General features: G+C 38.6%; 1 protein-coding gene across 5 annotated transcripts in view; it reads right to left on the reverse strand.

The window, feature by feature from the left end:
* Positions 1-4,517: 4,517 nt before the first annotated feature.
* Positions 4,518-19,173, reverse strand: part of IL1R1 (interleukin 1 receptor type 1) — an 80,133-nt gene continuing 65,477 nt past the window's right edge. For 4 of the 5 annotated variants that reach the window (XM_063078569.1, XM_063078570.1, XM_063078571.1 and 1 more), the window contains 8 exons: positions 18,983-19,172; positions 17,994-18,162; positions 15,966-16,031; positions 12,122-12,239; positions 11,194-11,345; positions 8,891-9,034; positions 8,039-8,206; positions 4,518-7,514 (listed from right to left, as the gene is read on the reverse strand). In XM_063078569.1, the coding sequence (XP_062934639.1) occupies positions 7,096-7,514; positions 8,039-8,206; positions 8,891-9,034; positions 11,194-11,345; positions 12,122-12,239; positions 15,966-16,031; positions 17,994-18,162; positions 18,983-19,172 (1,426 nt within the window). In that variant the 3' untranslated portion in view covers positions 4,518-7,095. The remainder of the gene's footprint in view (positions 7,515-8,038; positions 8,207-8,890; positions 9,035-11,193; positions 11,346-12,121; positions 12,240-15,965; positions 16,032-17,993; positions 18,163-18,982; position 19,173) is intronic. The other variant, XM_063078573.1, reaches the window with a different exon arrangement.

Below are 19,173 nucleotides of genomic sequence, written 5' to 3' on the forward strand. Positions count from 1 at the left end.
CCTCCCTCAAATTCCAAAACATGGGGGAAATATTTTTGCTCTCCACGTGACTTTTAGATTGTTTTAAAAGTGCTAACCATGAGCCTAACATTACAAAGAAAATTGGAAAGTAAGGAAAAACGTAAATCTGTTTCAGAGGGAAGAGTGTGAAAAGAAAGTTGTTCGGGAAAGAAACTCACATGATAGAGGGTTTTACATCCCTGGCTGAAATGTTTGGACTTATCATTGGGAGTAGGTGGCTATTGTAGTCTCTTGGTTCAGTGAACATTAGGCATAAAGAAACAGGCTGACTGGGCACTGTTGGGCAGCAGAATTAGGAAGAGGTAAAAGTTAGACAGGGAGGCCATGAGGAAGCTGGCGTAGTGATCCCCCTGTGAGTTGACTGTGTTAGAAATGTTTTTGAAAACTAAACTAGAAAAAAAACCCTTTCTGTTATTGAAGCAATCTTGATTTGAGCGAATGTAGAAATTTCTGAAACATGTAAGGAAGAAAAAAGTCACCCATAATCTCACAACCTAAAGATAATTAATATTGTATTGTCTTTTTATGGGTGTAACTGAGATTATATAATAAATGTAGCTTAATATGCTAACATTTTTAAACAGCACAGATATTTGCCTACATTACTATTATTTGAAATATGATCTATAAGTGCTTATTAAGTCTATTAAATGGATGGTCCATAATTTAGCTTTTCTAGTTTGGTTGGATATCTAGATTATTTCCACTTTTTAGCAATCAGTAGTCAAAATGAAATAGTCATCCTCACCCAAATATCTTTGTCTGCCTCCCTGATCATTTGCTTGGCATAGATTCAGAAGAGACATTTGCTCTTCTCTTGCACAAGCACTGTGTGGCACTGAGAATGCTCACTTTTAAATCATTGCCAAGTAGACAGACAAAAAGGACATCCTTTGCAATGAGCATTTGTTTGCCAATTAAATATTAATGCGGTTGAAAGTTTTGCATAACAGTGACTGCTCCTGGGGGGCAGCCCTTGCCCCCAGATTCATCACAACCCTCTTTAGTTAGCAAGTGGGTGGAGATTTGAGCCCAGGTGTTCCAACTCGCAGATGCTTTTTAATGAACTACTGTTACCAGATAAACATTGTTTAGGGATAAATGTGAGACCATGCATTTGTGATAAGGAAAGTGTAAGCGCAGGTGAGAAAATGTAGCTTAGTGGCAACAAAAGTGAAAAAGTATTTAGGGTGTTATTGTGTAGTAACTGAAATAGAGCTCCGTACACTCTCATAACCTCCGCTCTGTGCTTCTGTAGAATTGCTTGCTTAACGTCAGTAACTCCGTTTTACCCCGTCTGACCTGCAGACTACCCCCCCGCCCCACCCCGCATGAGAAACTGTTGACCTCATAGAAACAAAAAACGTTGCATAGAAACAGGAGCCACACACAGTGAACTATGACATGGGAACAGGAACCACACACAATGAAGACTTGTATGCTTGATTGCTCGAACGGCTCATTCTCGGCCTCTGTGACCTAGCTCCCTAGCTTGCTTTGTGCACCTGAACAAACCCGTGTGCCAATGGGATGTGGTTTTTGCCTTTAAAAACCCCAGAAGACCAAGGCCGGGGGCCGTTCTCCTTTGGTTGCTCCTTGAGAGATGGTCGCTGGCCAGCTGGACTGAGTACTGCCCTTTTCTGCACGAGTGGCGTGTGAGTGCGTTCTTGTGCGAGGGAGCCTCACAGCACTCAGAAGCGATCGAGTACAGTGTGGACGGCAGTATCACGGAATATCATCTAACCATAAGACGTGTTCAAGCAGATGGCTGCTGTCCACAGCCTCCAAGGCCAACGAGAAGCTGGAGTGAGTCTCAGGCAAAGCAGGACAAGTGATGCACGATGGCTGAGGAGAGACCACGGAGTGGCAGCCACAGCAGGGTTCACCGCACGGGCAAGAGCAGAAGTGGGTTTGCACATGGGCCGCGCCACGCGCAATGCGCTCGCACTGCAGACGCCCGAGGAACCTCAACCTCAGGACTTGTTGAATAGAAAGGAAAAGCAGCGCAGTCCGCGGCACGGCCTTAGTGCAGCCCTCCCAGACGCAGAAGCGTAAACCAAAGGACGCTCGGGATCACCTCCAGGTCAAGGTCCCAAGAAAGACAAGCTTCGGCGCAGCTCTAGAGAACTCAACAGGATCCTATGAGTCCAGAGTCAAGCGGTTGGACCAGGCTCAACTGGTCTGACCACTGCAAATTTTACAGACGGCTGTGTTAATGTTTGTGGTTCAGATTTAAGGTGAACGTATCAGATTTACGTGGTTTAATCAGCCAAGCCTTCTTCAGGAGAAACCTGAGCAACATGTGGTAAGACGAGCATGTTTTTGTTTTGAAAGATTAATACTCATTTTAAATAGTATCATGTATTTCCTGTAATGCTTCCTTTCCCCAAACCTCACACAATCTCTCTCTCTCTCTCTCTCTCTCTCTCTCTCTCACACACACACACACACACATTGGTTGTAAAATAAATATTACATCAAAAAAAGGCCTTCTCACCTGTCCCCTCTTGAGCATTTTTTCATGTGTACTCTACTTTATGAATTCTTGCCACCGAAGTGATTCATTCATGCGTTTTGTTTTAGTAGAAGGGGAACAATTTTCCCCTTTCCAACCCCAAATCTTTCTCTCCCCACCTGCTAGCCTGTCTGTGGCCTCCACATGAAGCCAACCTCTCCACACTCCCAGAATCTCCGCTCAAAGGTGAGAAGATTTTCTTTTGATAAATTAGCCTGAGGAAATCACTGATTTTATAATTGTATAAATAGTAGGGAAACCTACTATATCAAAGATAGCAAATCAGATCCTGACTTGCTAAAATTGGATTCAGTAGCAGCTATTATAGTATTTAAAAGTTAACATCAAAATTATATTCCCTCTCCCTCTGCACCTAAAATCCCAGAGCTTGAGAAAGATACATTTTAGATAAATGATTTTTTTTGTTTGTTTTATCTGTACTGATCAAGTGGTAAAATTAAGAAAATGTATTTCTTACATTTTATATTTCGGGATTCTAGCCCACGTACTGGACAGAGGCTTTCCACATATAAACACCTTGTAACACAGGAAGTCCTATTTTACGGATGTGGAAACTGGGATTCAAAATAACCAGGTGCTTTGCTCTAACTTCAAAACTGACAGTGCAGGAACTTATACCCAGGTCTTTTTCCCAGATGGCATTCCTATTAAGAAATAATTTCAGAGACCATTCAAATTAAAAAGCTATTTTGCATTTACTCAGGAGAAGAGAGGGAAAAAATATGACTTTTAAATGGCAATTAGCATTGATTTTTATAATAGTTTGCTTTAAAACACATTCACTGGTAAAATAACCAAAACAGGGTGGAAAGCTGTTTGAATTCTTCTGGTAAGAAATTATGGATAGGCAAGTTTTCTGCATAGCCTATTCCTACATTTTTCTAAATTTGTGCATTTTGAATTTTTATTGAAGGATTTATTGAAACACCCCTCAGGAATATGTTACAAAAGTCTCTGTCTTGATTGAGACCACCAGCCATCCTTCCAGGTCTGGGGCTGGTGGAGAGACTGCAGCTGAGCAGGGCTCCTGGCCTCTGCACTGCATAACTTTATCTCGACCTTGTCTAATGTTGTTTTTAGGATCCCTTGGTGTCAGTTGCGGCTTCTTGTCTTTACAGCTCCTCTCTACACATTCTATTTGAAGATTCTAATAGGTCTTGAGAGAACCAAGTTTATTCATAGAATTGCTACTATGAAGCTACCATTTTCTGAGGACCTGCTATATGCTAGGCACTATGCTGGTCATAATAATCTTTCCAATCTTTACACAACTCTGAGTTAGGTATCATACCTGTTTTACAATCGAGTATGCCGGAGCTCAGTCAGTCTAGGGTTTCACACCAGGTAGATGGTGAAGGCAGCATTTATAGTGGCCTCTCTCAGACTCCAAACTGATCTGCCACCTCCCTGCCACCTCCCTGTCTCCCCAGGTACTGACAGAGCAGCCTGCCCACTGGAACTGCTGTGAGGTCAGAACAAGGAGACACTGACCAGCTGTGGAGGGCTCTCTGACCTTCAGAGTTTACCAGCTTTAGAGCTTGCATTTGGGACACCCAGTTCTTCAATTCTGCCCACCTCCTGGGTCAAAGGAGAAAATAAATGGAAGCCTTTTGTAAAACGTAAAGGTCTATATAAATATTGCCCTTATCATCTTTTGGACAGGTAAAGGGTTAATAATAATAAGATATTTGAATCCATTTTCGAATCAAGCGAACAGTTGGATAGAGCTGAGGCCACATGCTGGGAGTCAGGGCTCAGTGTTCGACCAGTGGCTTCTAAGCTCCACTCCGCTCCTCCTCCCCCTGCCCCCAAAGAACTTTCTGCAGAAGAGGTCCTCACCCTACATCAGGCCTGGGAGTCTGCAGGTAAGCTGTGGGGAGGGCAGGCAAAGAAAGAGATTTTCAGTGATAATACTCAATACAAGGCTTGACAACTTTATTGGAAAACAAGTATAGTCCGTTGATCAATGATGCATGCTGTATGTAAATTTGGTGTTTTAATATATAAAAATATTTGGTGTCTGCTGCAGAATTTTACAAACAAGTTAAAAACAACAACCCTTCATCATCAACCAGTACAAATATAATTCATAAAAAATCATTAAAAAATGGCTCAATACCTTTTCTTTTATCACAAATAAAAAAGGCAGAAGAAAGAAAATATAAATTCTGCTAAACCAGTTTTAACAACTGATAATTAAATACTTTGTTGCATTTGCAAAATCTTCTTCAGCACTTAGGCTAACTTAAAAAATACCATCAGAAAGTGCAATAAAATCTAATTAATGGGGAAGGCATAAAAGAAAGAGCTTAAAAAAAGATTTGGGGGGAGGGACAATAAGTCAAAGGAAGTTCACCGGGGTGTGGGGGACACACTAGGAATGCAGCTTCTTCCTCTGTAATCCTCCCCTTGGGACATGGGGATTGACCTTGCACTTTCCTGTGGGGGATCCTCTCCACCCAGCCTTATCCCTTGAGTCTGGCCACTCCCTAAATTCCAGGTGCCATGCTACTTATAATTCTTAGTCGATCCCCCCACCTTCTCCCAAGTGTTGTTTCAGAATTGGCTTGCCTTCTTGGCACTATGCCTGCCAAAATATTTTTCTAGATGACAGACTAAAAATCATCAGAAAAATTAAAATTTTAAATATTAGGCCTTTTAGGGTGTGACAATACCTCTAATTCTGGCAGTAGTCTCTGTGTGCTGCCAAATGAAAACTAGGCCTTTTCTTTTAGAACAGCTACTCAATGCTGTCAAATCAGACCCAGGAGAAAACAGGTAGAAAGGAAAGAGTCAAAACTTTGAACTGTGTGATTCTGTCTAGCTCTGATTACTTTAGGGGAGAAAAATTCTCCCAAATAAAAGTTTGTGTTCACCCATAATATTAGATATGAAAAATGTAAAAACCAGAAGGCCCATCCACATTCATAAGACTTTTAAAACGGTGCATGTGTCCTGTAAAAAGTGGCACATAAACTTGGCTTTGCGGTTTTTCGCATTTCTCAAATTATCCTGAGGACCGTGATCAAATTTTAAAAATACATTTTTTCTATACCAAAAAAACCAATTTGCTTTCGTTTTTATAATTGACTATGAAATATTTATGTTTAGGAAAATAATATAAAAGTAGGAAAGTTCTTATAAAATATAAACAATTTTTGTAAATTTAAGCACTCAAAAGTTTGGAATTGGGTTTCTTAAATAAAAGTGTTCCTAGACTGAGTCACCTCCTAGAAGATTATCATTTCGTGTCACAAAAGTGCCAAGGTGGGAGTCAGGGGGACAGTTATTGACCTGAAACTGAGTATTCAGAGCATTGGACAAGAAGCCAGAAATGGAGATTCAAGTCCAAGGTCCAACAGAAGATTGTGATTTTTCTTTTTAAATAGGTCACTTTCTTTCTCTCTAAAATTAGAACAATTGAGAAAATGAAACAACATAATCTGAGACATTTTTCAACAGTGAAGCGCCATGCAAATATGTGTCCTGTGTGCAAATGACGTGTGGCGGCAGCGAGGGACAGAGAGAGACGCACAGCCCGTCAGGGGCGCAGGTTCGGGCTGCAGAGGGGACAGCCGCCCCCACGCGACCGGAGTCTCCGAGGGAACGTCTCTCGGGGACCGTGCAGTTGGGACACATTTAGAACGTCAGTATCTTGCGGGCAGCTGGGGAAAGCGCGGCCGGAGATCCGGTCGGAGGCGGCGGGGGCGGGCGCCAGGGCCGAGGCTGACCCCGGAGTCCACGAGGCAGGACAGCAGGGGAGGGGACAGGTGGAGGAGTCGGGGTGGGGTGACAGCGGAGGGGTGACCCGCGGAGGGAGGACTCGGGCGGCACGGTCCAGAACAGGAGCCCCTCGCAGGCCTGCGGCAGAGGCAGGACTCGACGGTGTCCTACGGGGGACGGCCGTGGCCGGCTGTGGCAGCCGGGGAGGAGCCACCCGCAGCCGTCCTTGCAAGGAAGCGAGGGGCTGCTCCAGCAGCGGCTGTGTTGCTTTGAAGGCTCTGTCCTGCAGAAAGACAAGGTGATTTCCAAACCTCGGGATCCTGGAGAACCCCTTTGCTCACCGAGGTGACACTTTCCAAGGTCTATGAAATGCAACGTGGTCTTCCAAAACTGGGCGTTGGCTGCCGATGCCTATGGAAATGCAAGCGAATGGCAATTGTCCGAGGACACATCCATCTCCCTCTGTGAGGTGTCGGTCTCACTGCACTGCCCTGGAGAGCCACTCCAGGGCCAGGGACTCTACAGAGTCCCCAGACACAGCCCTGGCTGTCTGAGTGCTTTTTCTCAGCAGTTCAAACATTCAGCTGGGGCATTTATCAACCTTTTTAAAGGCCTTCCCAGGCCCTCTGCTCTGAATTGCCCTGGGCTGCTATTGGCAGCACATCCTGCTCCCTTAACGATCTGATTCCAGGTGACCTTGGGGATAACAGACTAGACAGGTACATTTTATGACTGCAGAGGTCAGCAGAAGGCACGGCCCAGCCACAATGCCACAGGACAGCACGACCCAAAGAACTCTGGGCCGAGCTTCTCTGCTACCCCAGAGGCACGTGAACCTCTCTTTGCAGTTTCTCCTTAGAGTCCGGTACAGTGTCCTGGGACAGTAACTGGTGTTTGGATGAAGGTGACCGCCGCTGGACTGGCATGTGGTACCTGACGTTTTTCCAGAACCTTGTCTTTGCAGACTGCGGTCCCTCTGTAAAATCTCCTGACCAACGGATGGCCCCATGTTTCCGCTTAATGAACTGAATGGATTCTGGCATTTTCGCATAGTCTTGGATCTTCTCCAGCTCAAGCAGGACAACTTTAATTCCGTCCTGCACGAGAGCATTATACATGGCTATTTGCTCTTCTGAGGAGCTGCCCAGCCAGCTGAAGCCTGAAATTTCTCTGACCAAAATGATAATCAGCCTTCTGCTTTTCTTTACGTTTTCATTAGTGACCTTAACAATGTCTGAAAAACACGAAGCACAACACAGTAAGTAAAAATTTCAATTTATAATCATTACCTCCAGAACCAAAACCTCACAGGGTTCTTCCCCACCCATCCCCTATTGCTTCAAATGCTTGTTTCTTGCCTTCCTTAAGATTAAAGGAGTTTCCCATTTTATAGAACAGCTCAAGAATTGGCCCACAAAAGTCAAATATATCATTAAGAACTCAGAAAACTTTCAGTCAAAAATTTTAAAACTTTTTGTTAAATCGTTGATCTATTCCACTCCAATTTTATTATAATTATTGGATCTAATTAGTCATTAAGTTTTCCAAAACTAAACAAAAATTAATTATTGCTCCAACAATAAGAGAAGTGAGTACTTTGCATTCAATAAATGTGAAAATCATCATCAAACACCACTAAAAAGGTTCTTAAAATTGTCAAATATGTGTACTGATGCCATAGTCTTTGGAAAGATGGAACCCAAACTTTGGCAATTACTTTTACAGTAAGCCTTTTCTTTTATTCCATTACATACATACCTTCCCCTACATAGTCATCCCTTCCATAAATAAACAGCTTGTATCCACACTGTCTTTCCAAGACCTCAGGCAAGACTTTAAACACAAAAATATCTGAGTTAGAGGTGGACCCTTCCCCAAGGGTCTTTGGATATAGTATATATGCATCATAGGTCTTTCCATCTGAAGCTAAGGGGAAAACGTAATATATTTAGAACCAAAAGGAAAAATAAAAAATCTGATAAAGTCAATATCAAACATGCATTTCTTAATGAATTAATATTTTTTGCACAATGGCACAATTAAAGCAGCAATACGAAAAGTATAATGCCTTTTTAAAGCATTTCTCTCTTACAAGGTTTCTATTTACTGTGTTTTACTATAAAGTTGTCCTTATATTGTGTTTGATGGCCACCTCACATACTGCCAGTATGGAACTATCCTGTTCTCACCTTCTTCCCCCAATGCCTCAGTCTTAAATTCTACCCATTCTTCCTTTCATATATTATTGTGGTATTAGTTTTTTGCAAGGTTTAAACAGAAAAAAAAGAGAAAGCCTCCCCAATGCATGAAAATCTAATCACTTCTTTCATTTGAAGGCAGATTGTGGAGGGATCTATGTCCTAACCAGTGCAGAGGAGTCCTCAACAATGGCTTCTGAATAAATGAATTTATAAACAGATGCTCTAAACACCTGTTTATCCTACCAATATGAATGCTAAAGTAACTTAGAAAACAATGATATTCAACCTAGCCAGTTATAAAACTATAATCACATGTTAGAATAACTACTATTCTTGTATATGCATCTTTCATTTTGAAACTATTCCCTCTCTCCAACAAGAAAATATCACATTGAATATAAAATTATACCTTTTTTCATGAGGAAATCATAGCAAGAATCCCTGTACCAAAGAACAATGTCAACCTTGAAGATTTTATAGATGAAAACAGAGCATGTAATTACGATTATTAATGTGACAAACACACCAATCGTATGCTCCTGGAAATCAGGGACTACAGCAGAAAAGAGAGGAAAAAATATTAGAACCAAAACAAAATAAAAATTTGAGCATAGCAAATTGAACATTTGCATCCCAGAGAAACCATATTTGGGATTGGCCTGCATTCAGACAGTACTAACTATTCATTATTATCACTTAATAATGGATACCAATGTACAAAGCAATCTAGCATGAATACTATATAAAATTAAGGTGCGTTGTATTAAATTTCTACCTACATAGCATAATGCACAATAACACAGAAAAAATACCAAAAACCATACTACAGAGCCCTCCACAGTAAAACAAGTAAAAGCCAAAATCACTCAAAAGTGTACAAAAGTTCACCGAGGTAGGAGAGTCAGTTGGGAAAAGCCAAAGCTGGGCGAAAGGAAAGATGAGGATTTAGAGAATGTTTCACATTTCCACGTTCTTCTGGCCTCTCTGCAATTATTCATCAATAATTACAGAGCAGAAAGGAGAGAGGGAAAAGGTGGGGGTGGGGAAGGCGAGGTGGAGGGGGCTGGAGAAGAAGAAAAAAGAAAAAAGAAGAAGAAAGTGACTTCTAAATGTCAGGGACCATGAAGGCATCCAAAAAAGAAAATCTAAAAGCTTTACTATTTTACTTTTCCAATTTAGATCTTTGATCCATCTGGAGTTAATTTTGGTGTGAAGTAGAAATCATCATATATCATTTTCCAGACCAGTATCAACTGGCCCAACTGATAGCTCACATTTACAGTCTTAATTACTGTAGCTTCATACAAGATCATGACATCTGTAATATAAATCCTCCAGATTTACTCTTCTTGGTCCTTTACATTTCCATATGACTTTTAGAATAAATCTGCCCATTTATTATACATGTGCCCACAGATCCCATACAAACACACAGCCACACTTGCACAAACACTGTTGAGATTTTGATGGGAATTGTTTTAGATCTATAAGGAGAAATAACATCTTTATTAAATTTAGTCTTTCAATCTATGAACATTGTATACCCCTCCATCTATTTAGGTCTTTTCCAATTTATCTCAAAAATGTTTTTTTAGTTTGTTTTACAGAGGTCTTGAACAGCTTTTGCTAGATTTATTTTTAAGTATTTGATGATTTTTAATGCTATCATAAATGTTATCTTTTAAATTTAATCTCTATTTTTATGTTCTTGGTATTTAGATATACACAGAAATTATACACACACACACACACACACACACACATTCACACACACACACACACACACACACACACACACACGATCTCCCTAATTAATCTTGCTAAATTCATTTACTAATTCTAATAGTTTGTCTGTAGGTCCTTTTATATATTTTTCCGTGTACATACAAGGGGTCTTCAAAGAGTTCATGGAAAGATTTGTATTATATTTTAATTCTGTTTTTCCTCAAACTTTTTGAAGTCCTTTCATATTTATAAATACTCTATTTTTTTTTTTTTTTTTTTTTGTCTTTTTCGTGACCGGTACTCAGTGAGTGAGTGCACCGGCCATCCCTGTATAGGATCCGAACCCGCGGCGGGAGCGTCGCCGCACTCCCGGCGCCACACTCTCCTGAGTGCGCCACAGGCTCGGCCCAAATACTCTATTTTTAATTCAACTACCAATTACCTTAAAATGTTTCATGAATATTTTTAATACCATGTTTGATTTTACCAATTCATGAAGATCAATAACTTCTGACATCCTCTTTGGAAAGTGGATATTTAGGTTTCCCCTTTCTATCCATCATGTAGTCATTTACTTAAAAATATTTATTGGGTATCTATATTGTACCAGACTTAAGTTTCTGCTACCTCTAGAAATAGAACAATAAGTAGAATAAATGGTTGGCACCATCACAGAATTTATAGTCAAATAAAGAAAACTGGGTGATTAATACTGTGTTGGGGACACATGGTGCTACGGAAGTATATTACAGAGCTCCTAACCACATCTGTTTGGGCAGAGAGCTGGTTTAAGGGCAGGAAGCAGGACAGGAAATCTTTCTAGAAGAAGAGATAATTCAGCTGAGAAGTGTAAGAGGAACAGAAGTTACCCAGGTGAAGAAGTAAAGAGTGTTCCAGGTAGAGGAAATAGCATTGCAGACCTCAAGGTCATGGCATCTTACCACAGTAAAACAAAATTGCCCTTCAGAGAAACAGTTTGTTGCTTACCTGGATGTATTAATTGGATATATGCTACATTCATAGCATATGTGTTCTTGGCTAAACAGACAAATGGATATAGATAAAATCTACTTTGAACTTCTGAAATATTAACCATTGTGATGACTGTACTTCTTTTTTTATTTGAAGGATTTTCCAGACTGTTCAAGAGAGAGTAAATAAAGTTTTGTAAGTAAATTGCATCAACCGCAAGTAAGACAGGAATACCTGGTTTATTTCTTTACTATCACGTAAATTGCAGCTGAAATAATCACCCACACCAATCACAGGCATAACAATCAGGCTTCTGGCAACACCAATCTGAGGTTTTATAGCCCCAAGACCATTATCAGTAGTAGACTCAGAAGCAGAGAAATCAAATTAAAATTACCAGCTTCCAAGAAGAAAAATATGAACACATACATTTTGATCACCATGGGGCACAGAGAAGAATATATTGAACAAGAGTAGGTTGGGGCAGATGACAAAGGGCTTTGCAGGTGATGTGAAGGAGAGAGAATAGGAAGCCAGTAAATCCTGCTCCTACAGAGACAGAGCAGAAAGCCAGCAGAGGCTTTGGAGCAGTGGATGCCTGATTCTTGACCCCGCTTAATGAGTCTTTTCTAAACTACTTAAAAAACATGAAGAGAAATTCAGGATAATTGTTTCATTGGAATGTTGCAACATTTATAACTGAATTTTAGAGAAAGGCTTCTAAGTGGTCTAGAATTTGTACCAACCACGATGGCATGTATTTTTTTTCTTAAATGTATAAGATCTTATAAATCCTGTTTAGCTTAGCAAAACTCAAAATGGACAACAAAGGGTTACAACCAATCATCTACCTACCAACCTTTGTTAACAGATTAAACATCAAGGTTGTATAAAATGTAACATGAAATTTAATCAAAAATTGGCTGGCTCTTCGCATACTTACGTTTTATAATCTTCCACCAGCACCGGATTATATTCATCAATGAAGGACCCGTTCCACTTCCAATAGACAGAGTCTTTCAACTGGCCGGTGACATTGCAGATCAATTGTATCTGGGATCCTGCAAAGCAATGTATTTTTAATCATAACATTAATTGACTTTTATTCTGATCTAGGTATCTATTTAGAATAATAAATGGCTATTAACAAAAATGTTCAATTATAGAAAAGCATAAAGAAAAAAGAAAATTGCCCTTAAGCCCATCATCCCGAGATAACCACTACAAGTGACTTTATATATCTCATTCCTTATCTTTTTCTGTGAACATATGCAATTTTTTAATGGGGTCATATTGCCTAGCATTTTGTAATTACTGTGGATTATGAATTTTGGCTCACATGATTAGTCTTCCAAAACAGACCGTTTCATGCCTGCTTAGTATTCTATAGTACAGATAAACATGATTAACTATTTTCCTATTGCTGAAGACAATTTGTTTCTAATTTTTCATTATGATAACTAATATACCAACAAACATTCTTGCTTATCAGTGTTTGTCATATCCAGAAGTATTACTTTGAATAAAAACCTGGAAGTAGAATTGAACTAAAAGAGATTTTTAAAAAAGGAGATTTTAAAGGAGATTTTAAAAGCCAAGCCCCCCTCTCTTAAGTGAGGCTATACCAGTCTACACTCTGTCCAGTAGTGTTATGTTAGCACCATTTTCCCCCCAAACCTCCAGATAACGGGTGTTTTTGGTTAGTCATTGCAGATTGCAAGAAGCAAAAAAACCCATTTAAATTTCATCTGTACTTTTTCAGTTCATGATGAATTAACATGTTTTTCATAAGCTGAAAACTGACCTCATTGGCCTTTCTTTTAAGAACTGCTTGCTATGCCTGCTGTCCATATTTAATGTATCCTCATGTTCACCTTACTGACACGTACGAGCTCTTTATTCATCAAGGATGTTAACTGTCTGTCATACATGAAAATATTCCAAATATTTTTCAGTTTGTTGCTTTCAGGTTTTACTTGTTTATAAAAATTCTTTGAGATAGATCTTTTTATTTTTTATTTGGTCAAATTTATAAGTTTTTTCTTTATCTCATCTGTTTTCACAATAACAGATAAATTATCTGTTTTCCAAAAGCCCTCTCAATCACCAAATGAGGAAGATATCCCTGTATGTTTTCTTTCAGGCATATCATGTTTCCATTGTTTCATTGCCTTGACTGTGTTCATTAATCAATCTATCTAGATTATTATATTACATATATTAGTCTGTATTAGGAGGGAGAGCTTCAATAATGTTTTTATCCAACTAGTTGATTGATCATTCCGGAACCATTGATTGATAATAATCTTCCTCTTCACTAATTTGTAATGCTGCCTTTATCATAAAATAATTCTCACTTATTTCAGACTTTCTTGCCTGATCTAAATGTGCATACTGATGCCAAAAGTACAACACTCTTTTAATTATTAAAGTGTGAGAGTAAACACTAATAATATTATCTAATACATCTCATCATTTTATTCTCTACAGTGAATTTCAGAATAACTTGCCAATTTCTAGACATGCATGTTTTTATTGGAATTCCATTAAATCTATAAATGAATTTCTAGTTTTCCATATAGGAAAAACATATGCATCTATATTACATTTTTCCTTATATTGGCATTTCTAAAGATTTTAATTATTACCCTTTGGAGCCTTTTTAGACATTTTCCCTCTAATTGCCTCCTTTCCTATAAAGTTTTAGTCCCATGGATATATAGTATATCTGTTGATGCAGATTTTTTTCACCATCAAGAACCATTTTCTCCCCGTTGGAGACAATATTGCCCTTACCCCCAAGACTGCATGCTTTAAATCTTAGTTTTTCTGAAATTTATACTTCAGAGTTTTGTGTTTTCTGGATTTTTTCCCCCTCTTATAAATCTCACATTTAAAAAATTTTTGCTAAGATATTTTATAGACATTTCTAAGACATTTACCTTTAAAAATGGAATCTCTTTTCCCATTATATTTTCTAGCTGGTTATTGCTAAACAAATCTATTATTTTAGAAAATTAGTTTTTTATATCTGGCAGATTAATAAAATATTAACTTTAATTTTTCCCAGTAATTCTGTTGGGATTTGTAGGCAGACAATTATGTGATCTGAGAATAATAGTAAAGTATTTTTTCCCTTGCAGTATGCATGTGTTGTTTTTTCTTCTATTGTATTGGAGGGCCCTTCTGGACCACGTTATGCAGCGCTGTTCATGGGATCTTTGTTTTGCTCTTCACTTCAGTGAAAAGGTCCATAGTGTTTCACCATTAAGAACATTAGTGATTTTTGGTTTGCACTGACGTTATTTGTTAAGTTAAGGAAGTGTCCCTCAATTCCTATTTTTCTGTCATTTTATTGGTAATTCATATTGAATCTTATCAAATGCCTGTTTGATACCCTTCAGGATAATCCTACAACAGGGTGATATTAGCTTCTGATCCATTGTCAGTATGTTATATTAAAACAATTGTTTCCTAATATAAAGCTATTTTTAGATCTGGAGATGAGTTTTTAGATTTGGAGATGAATGTAGCCTTCATTCAGAGCTCTCAATTTATACACTTGCAGAGCAAGCATTCTCAACAGGGGCTGTGGCCAACAGGGCAAAAAGTGGTTTTGGGGGAGGCGAGCAAGAAAATCTTAGATATTACAAGGATTTGTGGCTCTCTAAAGGGCTATAGTACATCAACAGATATACAATATAGCTGTGGGACTGAAATTCTGAAAGAGGGGAGAGGATTAGGGGAACAAAATGTCTTTTTAGGATTTTAAGGGGAATGATTTAAAAAACAAAAAGAGGTTGAGAAACATGGCTCTAGATTCTATTGAATCATATTTAACTTTGAGTTTTGACATCTTTGTTTATATCTAATGATGCCTTTCTGTTCTTCCACCGTGAATAACAACTTGGCCAAGTACAGAGTTCACAGGTCACAAACATGTGCCTTCTAGTCTCTGTACAGTTGTTCACTGTATTCATGAAGTTCCTGTTACAGAAGAGAATTCCAAGGCCAGCCGGATTTTTGACCCTCTGATACAAGAATCTGTTTTTATGTATGGACAATGATTTCCAATAAAACTTTCAGCAATGATGGAAATGTTTATATTTGTACCTTTTAATGTGGTACTCACTGGTCCCATGTGGCTTTTAAGCCCTTGAAATATGATTAATGTGACTGAGGAACAAACTTTAAATTTAACTAAATTAATTAATTGTCTTAATTTACTTTTATGGTGTACACAGCTACATGTGGCTAGTAGCTACTGTATTGAACAGTGCGGGTCTAGACACTTTTGGGTTCCTAATTCTTGAAATTAAACATTTGTGCTAACTTGGAAAAGTATTTTTCTAGAATAACTACCATCCTTTTTAGACTCTAGTCATATTCTTCTGACTAAAATCTTAGTTATGATTTTAAGAAATCCATTCTGTATCAGTGAAATAAATTACATTTCCCATTCCTAGGCCTTTTGAACTTGGCCTTTGGCTGGTGTTTTCATGGATAGTACATGTCCATAGGAAAGTAAGGATGGCAAAATCAGACATGGCTAGATTTTTACCATAGAGGCGAGAAACAAAAACAAAAAATTAAGATATAATTTGTGTCACTTTCCCTCTAATTATAGATATATTCAATAAATGGCTTAGGTTATGTGAAGTCAAGGTACAATATATCTAAATCTTGAGTGCAAAATAATGATTTCAGCATATTCTTATTGGAACTCTCTTTTTGGGGGGTGGGGGTTGTGCAGCTAGCTGGTGCAGAGATCTGAACTCTTCACTTACCCAAGACCACTTCCATCGTCTCATTAGCTGGACTCACAATCACAGGCCTCGTGGGTCTATTTTCCTCTGGAAGAAAAATAACCACAGGGCTTCTCAGTCTGTTATAATCAGAATCTCAAGTGGTAACAACACTTAGCAAATACACTAAGTGGCATCTGGCCAGATATTCCCCTGAGTACTCACGAGTGGCAGGAGACAGGAGGTGAGAAGGAGGAAGCAGACATAGACGCTGCAGCAAACCGTGAGCTCCGCTGCAAAGCTGGACCCTCCTGAACCCACAGAGCGTGGTGCTGCAGAAACACACACGCATCACCAGGACCTGGGTCTCCACACAAGCACCTCTCTCAAAGGAAGTCAGGAAAAGCAAGGGGTAGGGGAAAGGCGCTTCCCTGAACTGGGCATTAACAACCAGAAAGACCAGTCAGTGCTAGACCTGCTTGTATGTTGTAACTTTGGTGATGGCCCAACAGTGATACCTGTAGAGTTAAGGAAGAATGCCAAGCAATTTGGTATAATTTATTAAAATAGGCAAAAAGCATCAAGGAGCCCCAGAAATTAATCTGACTCTTATTTATAAGAAAATTGGCTTCAAGGGTTGGTCTGTGGCCAAGAAGAAACTATGAGAAACTAAGAACTTGAATGCCCAGAATTCCACCAGTCAGAACAAACAAACAAACAGTAACCACCACGAGGACAGGATATTATCTCTTTTGTTCCTTAATGTGTATAGTGGATGCTCAATACATAGTTTTGAATCCAGAAATGAACAAAAAACACTAAGCATCATTGGGGTGGGCCTTGGGAAGAAAACAAAATATTATCTTACCCCTGGAGAGAGTATATTGTCTCTACAAATGGGATCAGAAAAAGAATATTTAAAACTTATTTGACCTATTTTTAAAATTCCCCAGCGCCCAGTTCTCCCTAGAATTCTTCTTGCTGGTTTGGTTGCTGTGTCGCAAGAAAGACATACCAGAGCTACACAAGGACCGGGAACAGGCTGCTAAAACTCAAGAAGGTGGTTGTGACACAAAGACCATTGAAAATTAGGATTCACTGATGCTTGTGGGACCAAGGCAAGGAATTAATTTTTATTCAAAAAAATGAATCTTTGAAAAAGTAAATTATTATAGAATTGGGAAAATGTAGTTATATATAGGGTGATCATATTCTGGGTTTGCCAAAAACTGTCCCAATTTATACCTGTTGTCTCAGCATAATTACTTACAAAAAAGTTCTGGTTAGAATAATTCTCATATTACTAAAAGCTTACAAAATCCTGATGTTGACAGAAAGGTTGAGCATTCTGCCCATCCCCAGGTAATTTTTAGGAGTATATTTTGTTTCATTTTGTCATAAAATAGCTTTTAATACAAAACATGGTTAATACAGAATTGAAAGCCCGAGGAAAATTAACAGGAACAATCATCATACAGCTATTAATTGCACACCTGTTTTGCACCAAGTGCTGCTTTGCGCAGGCACATGAGCAGAAGCTTAGCATACCCCATCTCTAATCTTCCCAGCAGTCTTGACAGGTCACGTCATCATCTTACAGAGGAGGAAACGGCTTAGAGAGGTTAAGTAACTGAGCTAACTTGGGATGAACAGGAGGCAGATTCTGTGACTGTAACTTATTCCAAAGCCCGTTCGTGTTCACCCCATTCCTGATAAGGATCCTTGTTGCTAGGCACTCAGACTCCCCAAGTGCAGGCTCTCAGAATGTTGCCACGGACTAGCCAGAGGGAGCCCCAGAGCTCTCCGGATGAACCGTCTGTAGCCATGTCAAAGAACAAGCATTCTAGATCGGTTGGAAAACATAGCTTATAATGTCTGTATTTAATCAGCACTGCGTCTGAACCAGAAACGAAAAACAAAAAATACATAGTATTTAGCCACAAAAAAACTAAACTAAAGCCAGGTGACCTTTGTGGAATCATTGAGCTTCTCTTGGATATACGTCCTCTATGGACAATGAAAGTAATATTAGAATTACTTTAAACTTCTTGGGTTGGAGCTAAGACTCACCCATAGTAACAAATCCTATTACCCGGGTGATGTTATACCGCTTTCCCAAGTATGTGTAAGATGCGTGACAAGTATAGTTCCCTTCATGCTCTTTCGTCACATTCCTCATGATGAGTTGATTTGTGACTCCACTGAAGTGCACATTGTCAAGAAACAGAGGTTTGCAATCCTAGATAAAAGGAGAGAAAAGAAGCATTGCAAATCAATTAATAACTTTCCTAATCTACAAAAAGAACTCCGTGTTTTCACATTAGCAAATGTTATATTTTTAAAAAGTTACTAGAAAGGTTCCTTGAATACAGTTTTAAAATGTATTTTTTGGCAAAAGTTAATTATATTCCTATGTTATTAAATTTTCATGCTTATGAGCCTCGCAGTATGAAGCAAGTGAAGATAAATTTATTTTGCAAGGAAAACATGTTTGAGGCAAGAATGTTAACACTATAGTTTCTTATCAAGACTGTAATTCCTTTCGTCACTGATATTATTTATTTTACATTTATTAACCTCTACAAGATGATTGCCCATTCAAGTCTCACCAGACTAGGTAGATCAAAAGTACCAAAACATGATGCGCTCCATGGTATGCTAGTCAACCCGCTTTTCAGACATTTACAGAAACTACCAGGTTATTTGAGGACCACTTAATCTTTAATAAAACACAAAATAATAGGTTTTACAATAGTTATCTCTTCAATACCTTATATGTATCATCAGTCTTCTCTTTAAACATTTTTTATTTCTACTATGACTTTTCTCAACTGTACCTTATTAAGTTAAACAACAACAAAAAGTAAGATTTCAGTTAAGCTTCAAATTAAATGAATGCAGTCTTACAATTCTTATTAGATTCCCTATTAAGTTTCACCACTAAAGAGAAAACAATATGCAAAATTTAAAAAGTACTTTGCACACTCACTTTATTGTTCATAACAAAAAACTGTCTTATTTTCTGGAAAAGCAAAATACCATGTTTAAAATAAAATTACCTTATACCACTGTATTTTGGGTAACTCATTATTTTCATCTTTAAAAAAATACAAATAAGGGCATACAAGTCTTCCATCTCCTGCAATGGGTAGTTTCTGTGTAAATATAGCTTGTGTATTGTAGCATAAGTTAGGCTCATTCTCCACAAATTTTGCAGTTATTTTAATTTTGAGGCAGTAAGATGAATTTC

Source organism: Cynocephalus volans, chromosome 14 (assembly GCF_027409185.1).
Source record: "Cynocephalus volans isolate mCynVol1 chromosome 14, mCynVol1.pri, whole genome shotgun sequence".
NCBI lineage: Eukaryota > Metazoa > Chordata > Mammalia > Dermoptera > Cynocephalidae > Cynocephalus > Cynocephalus volans.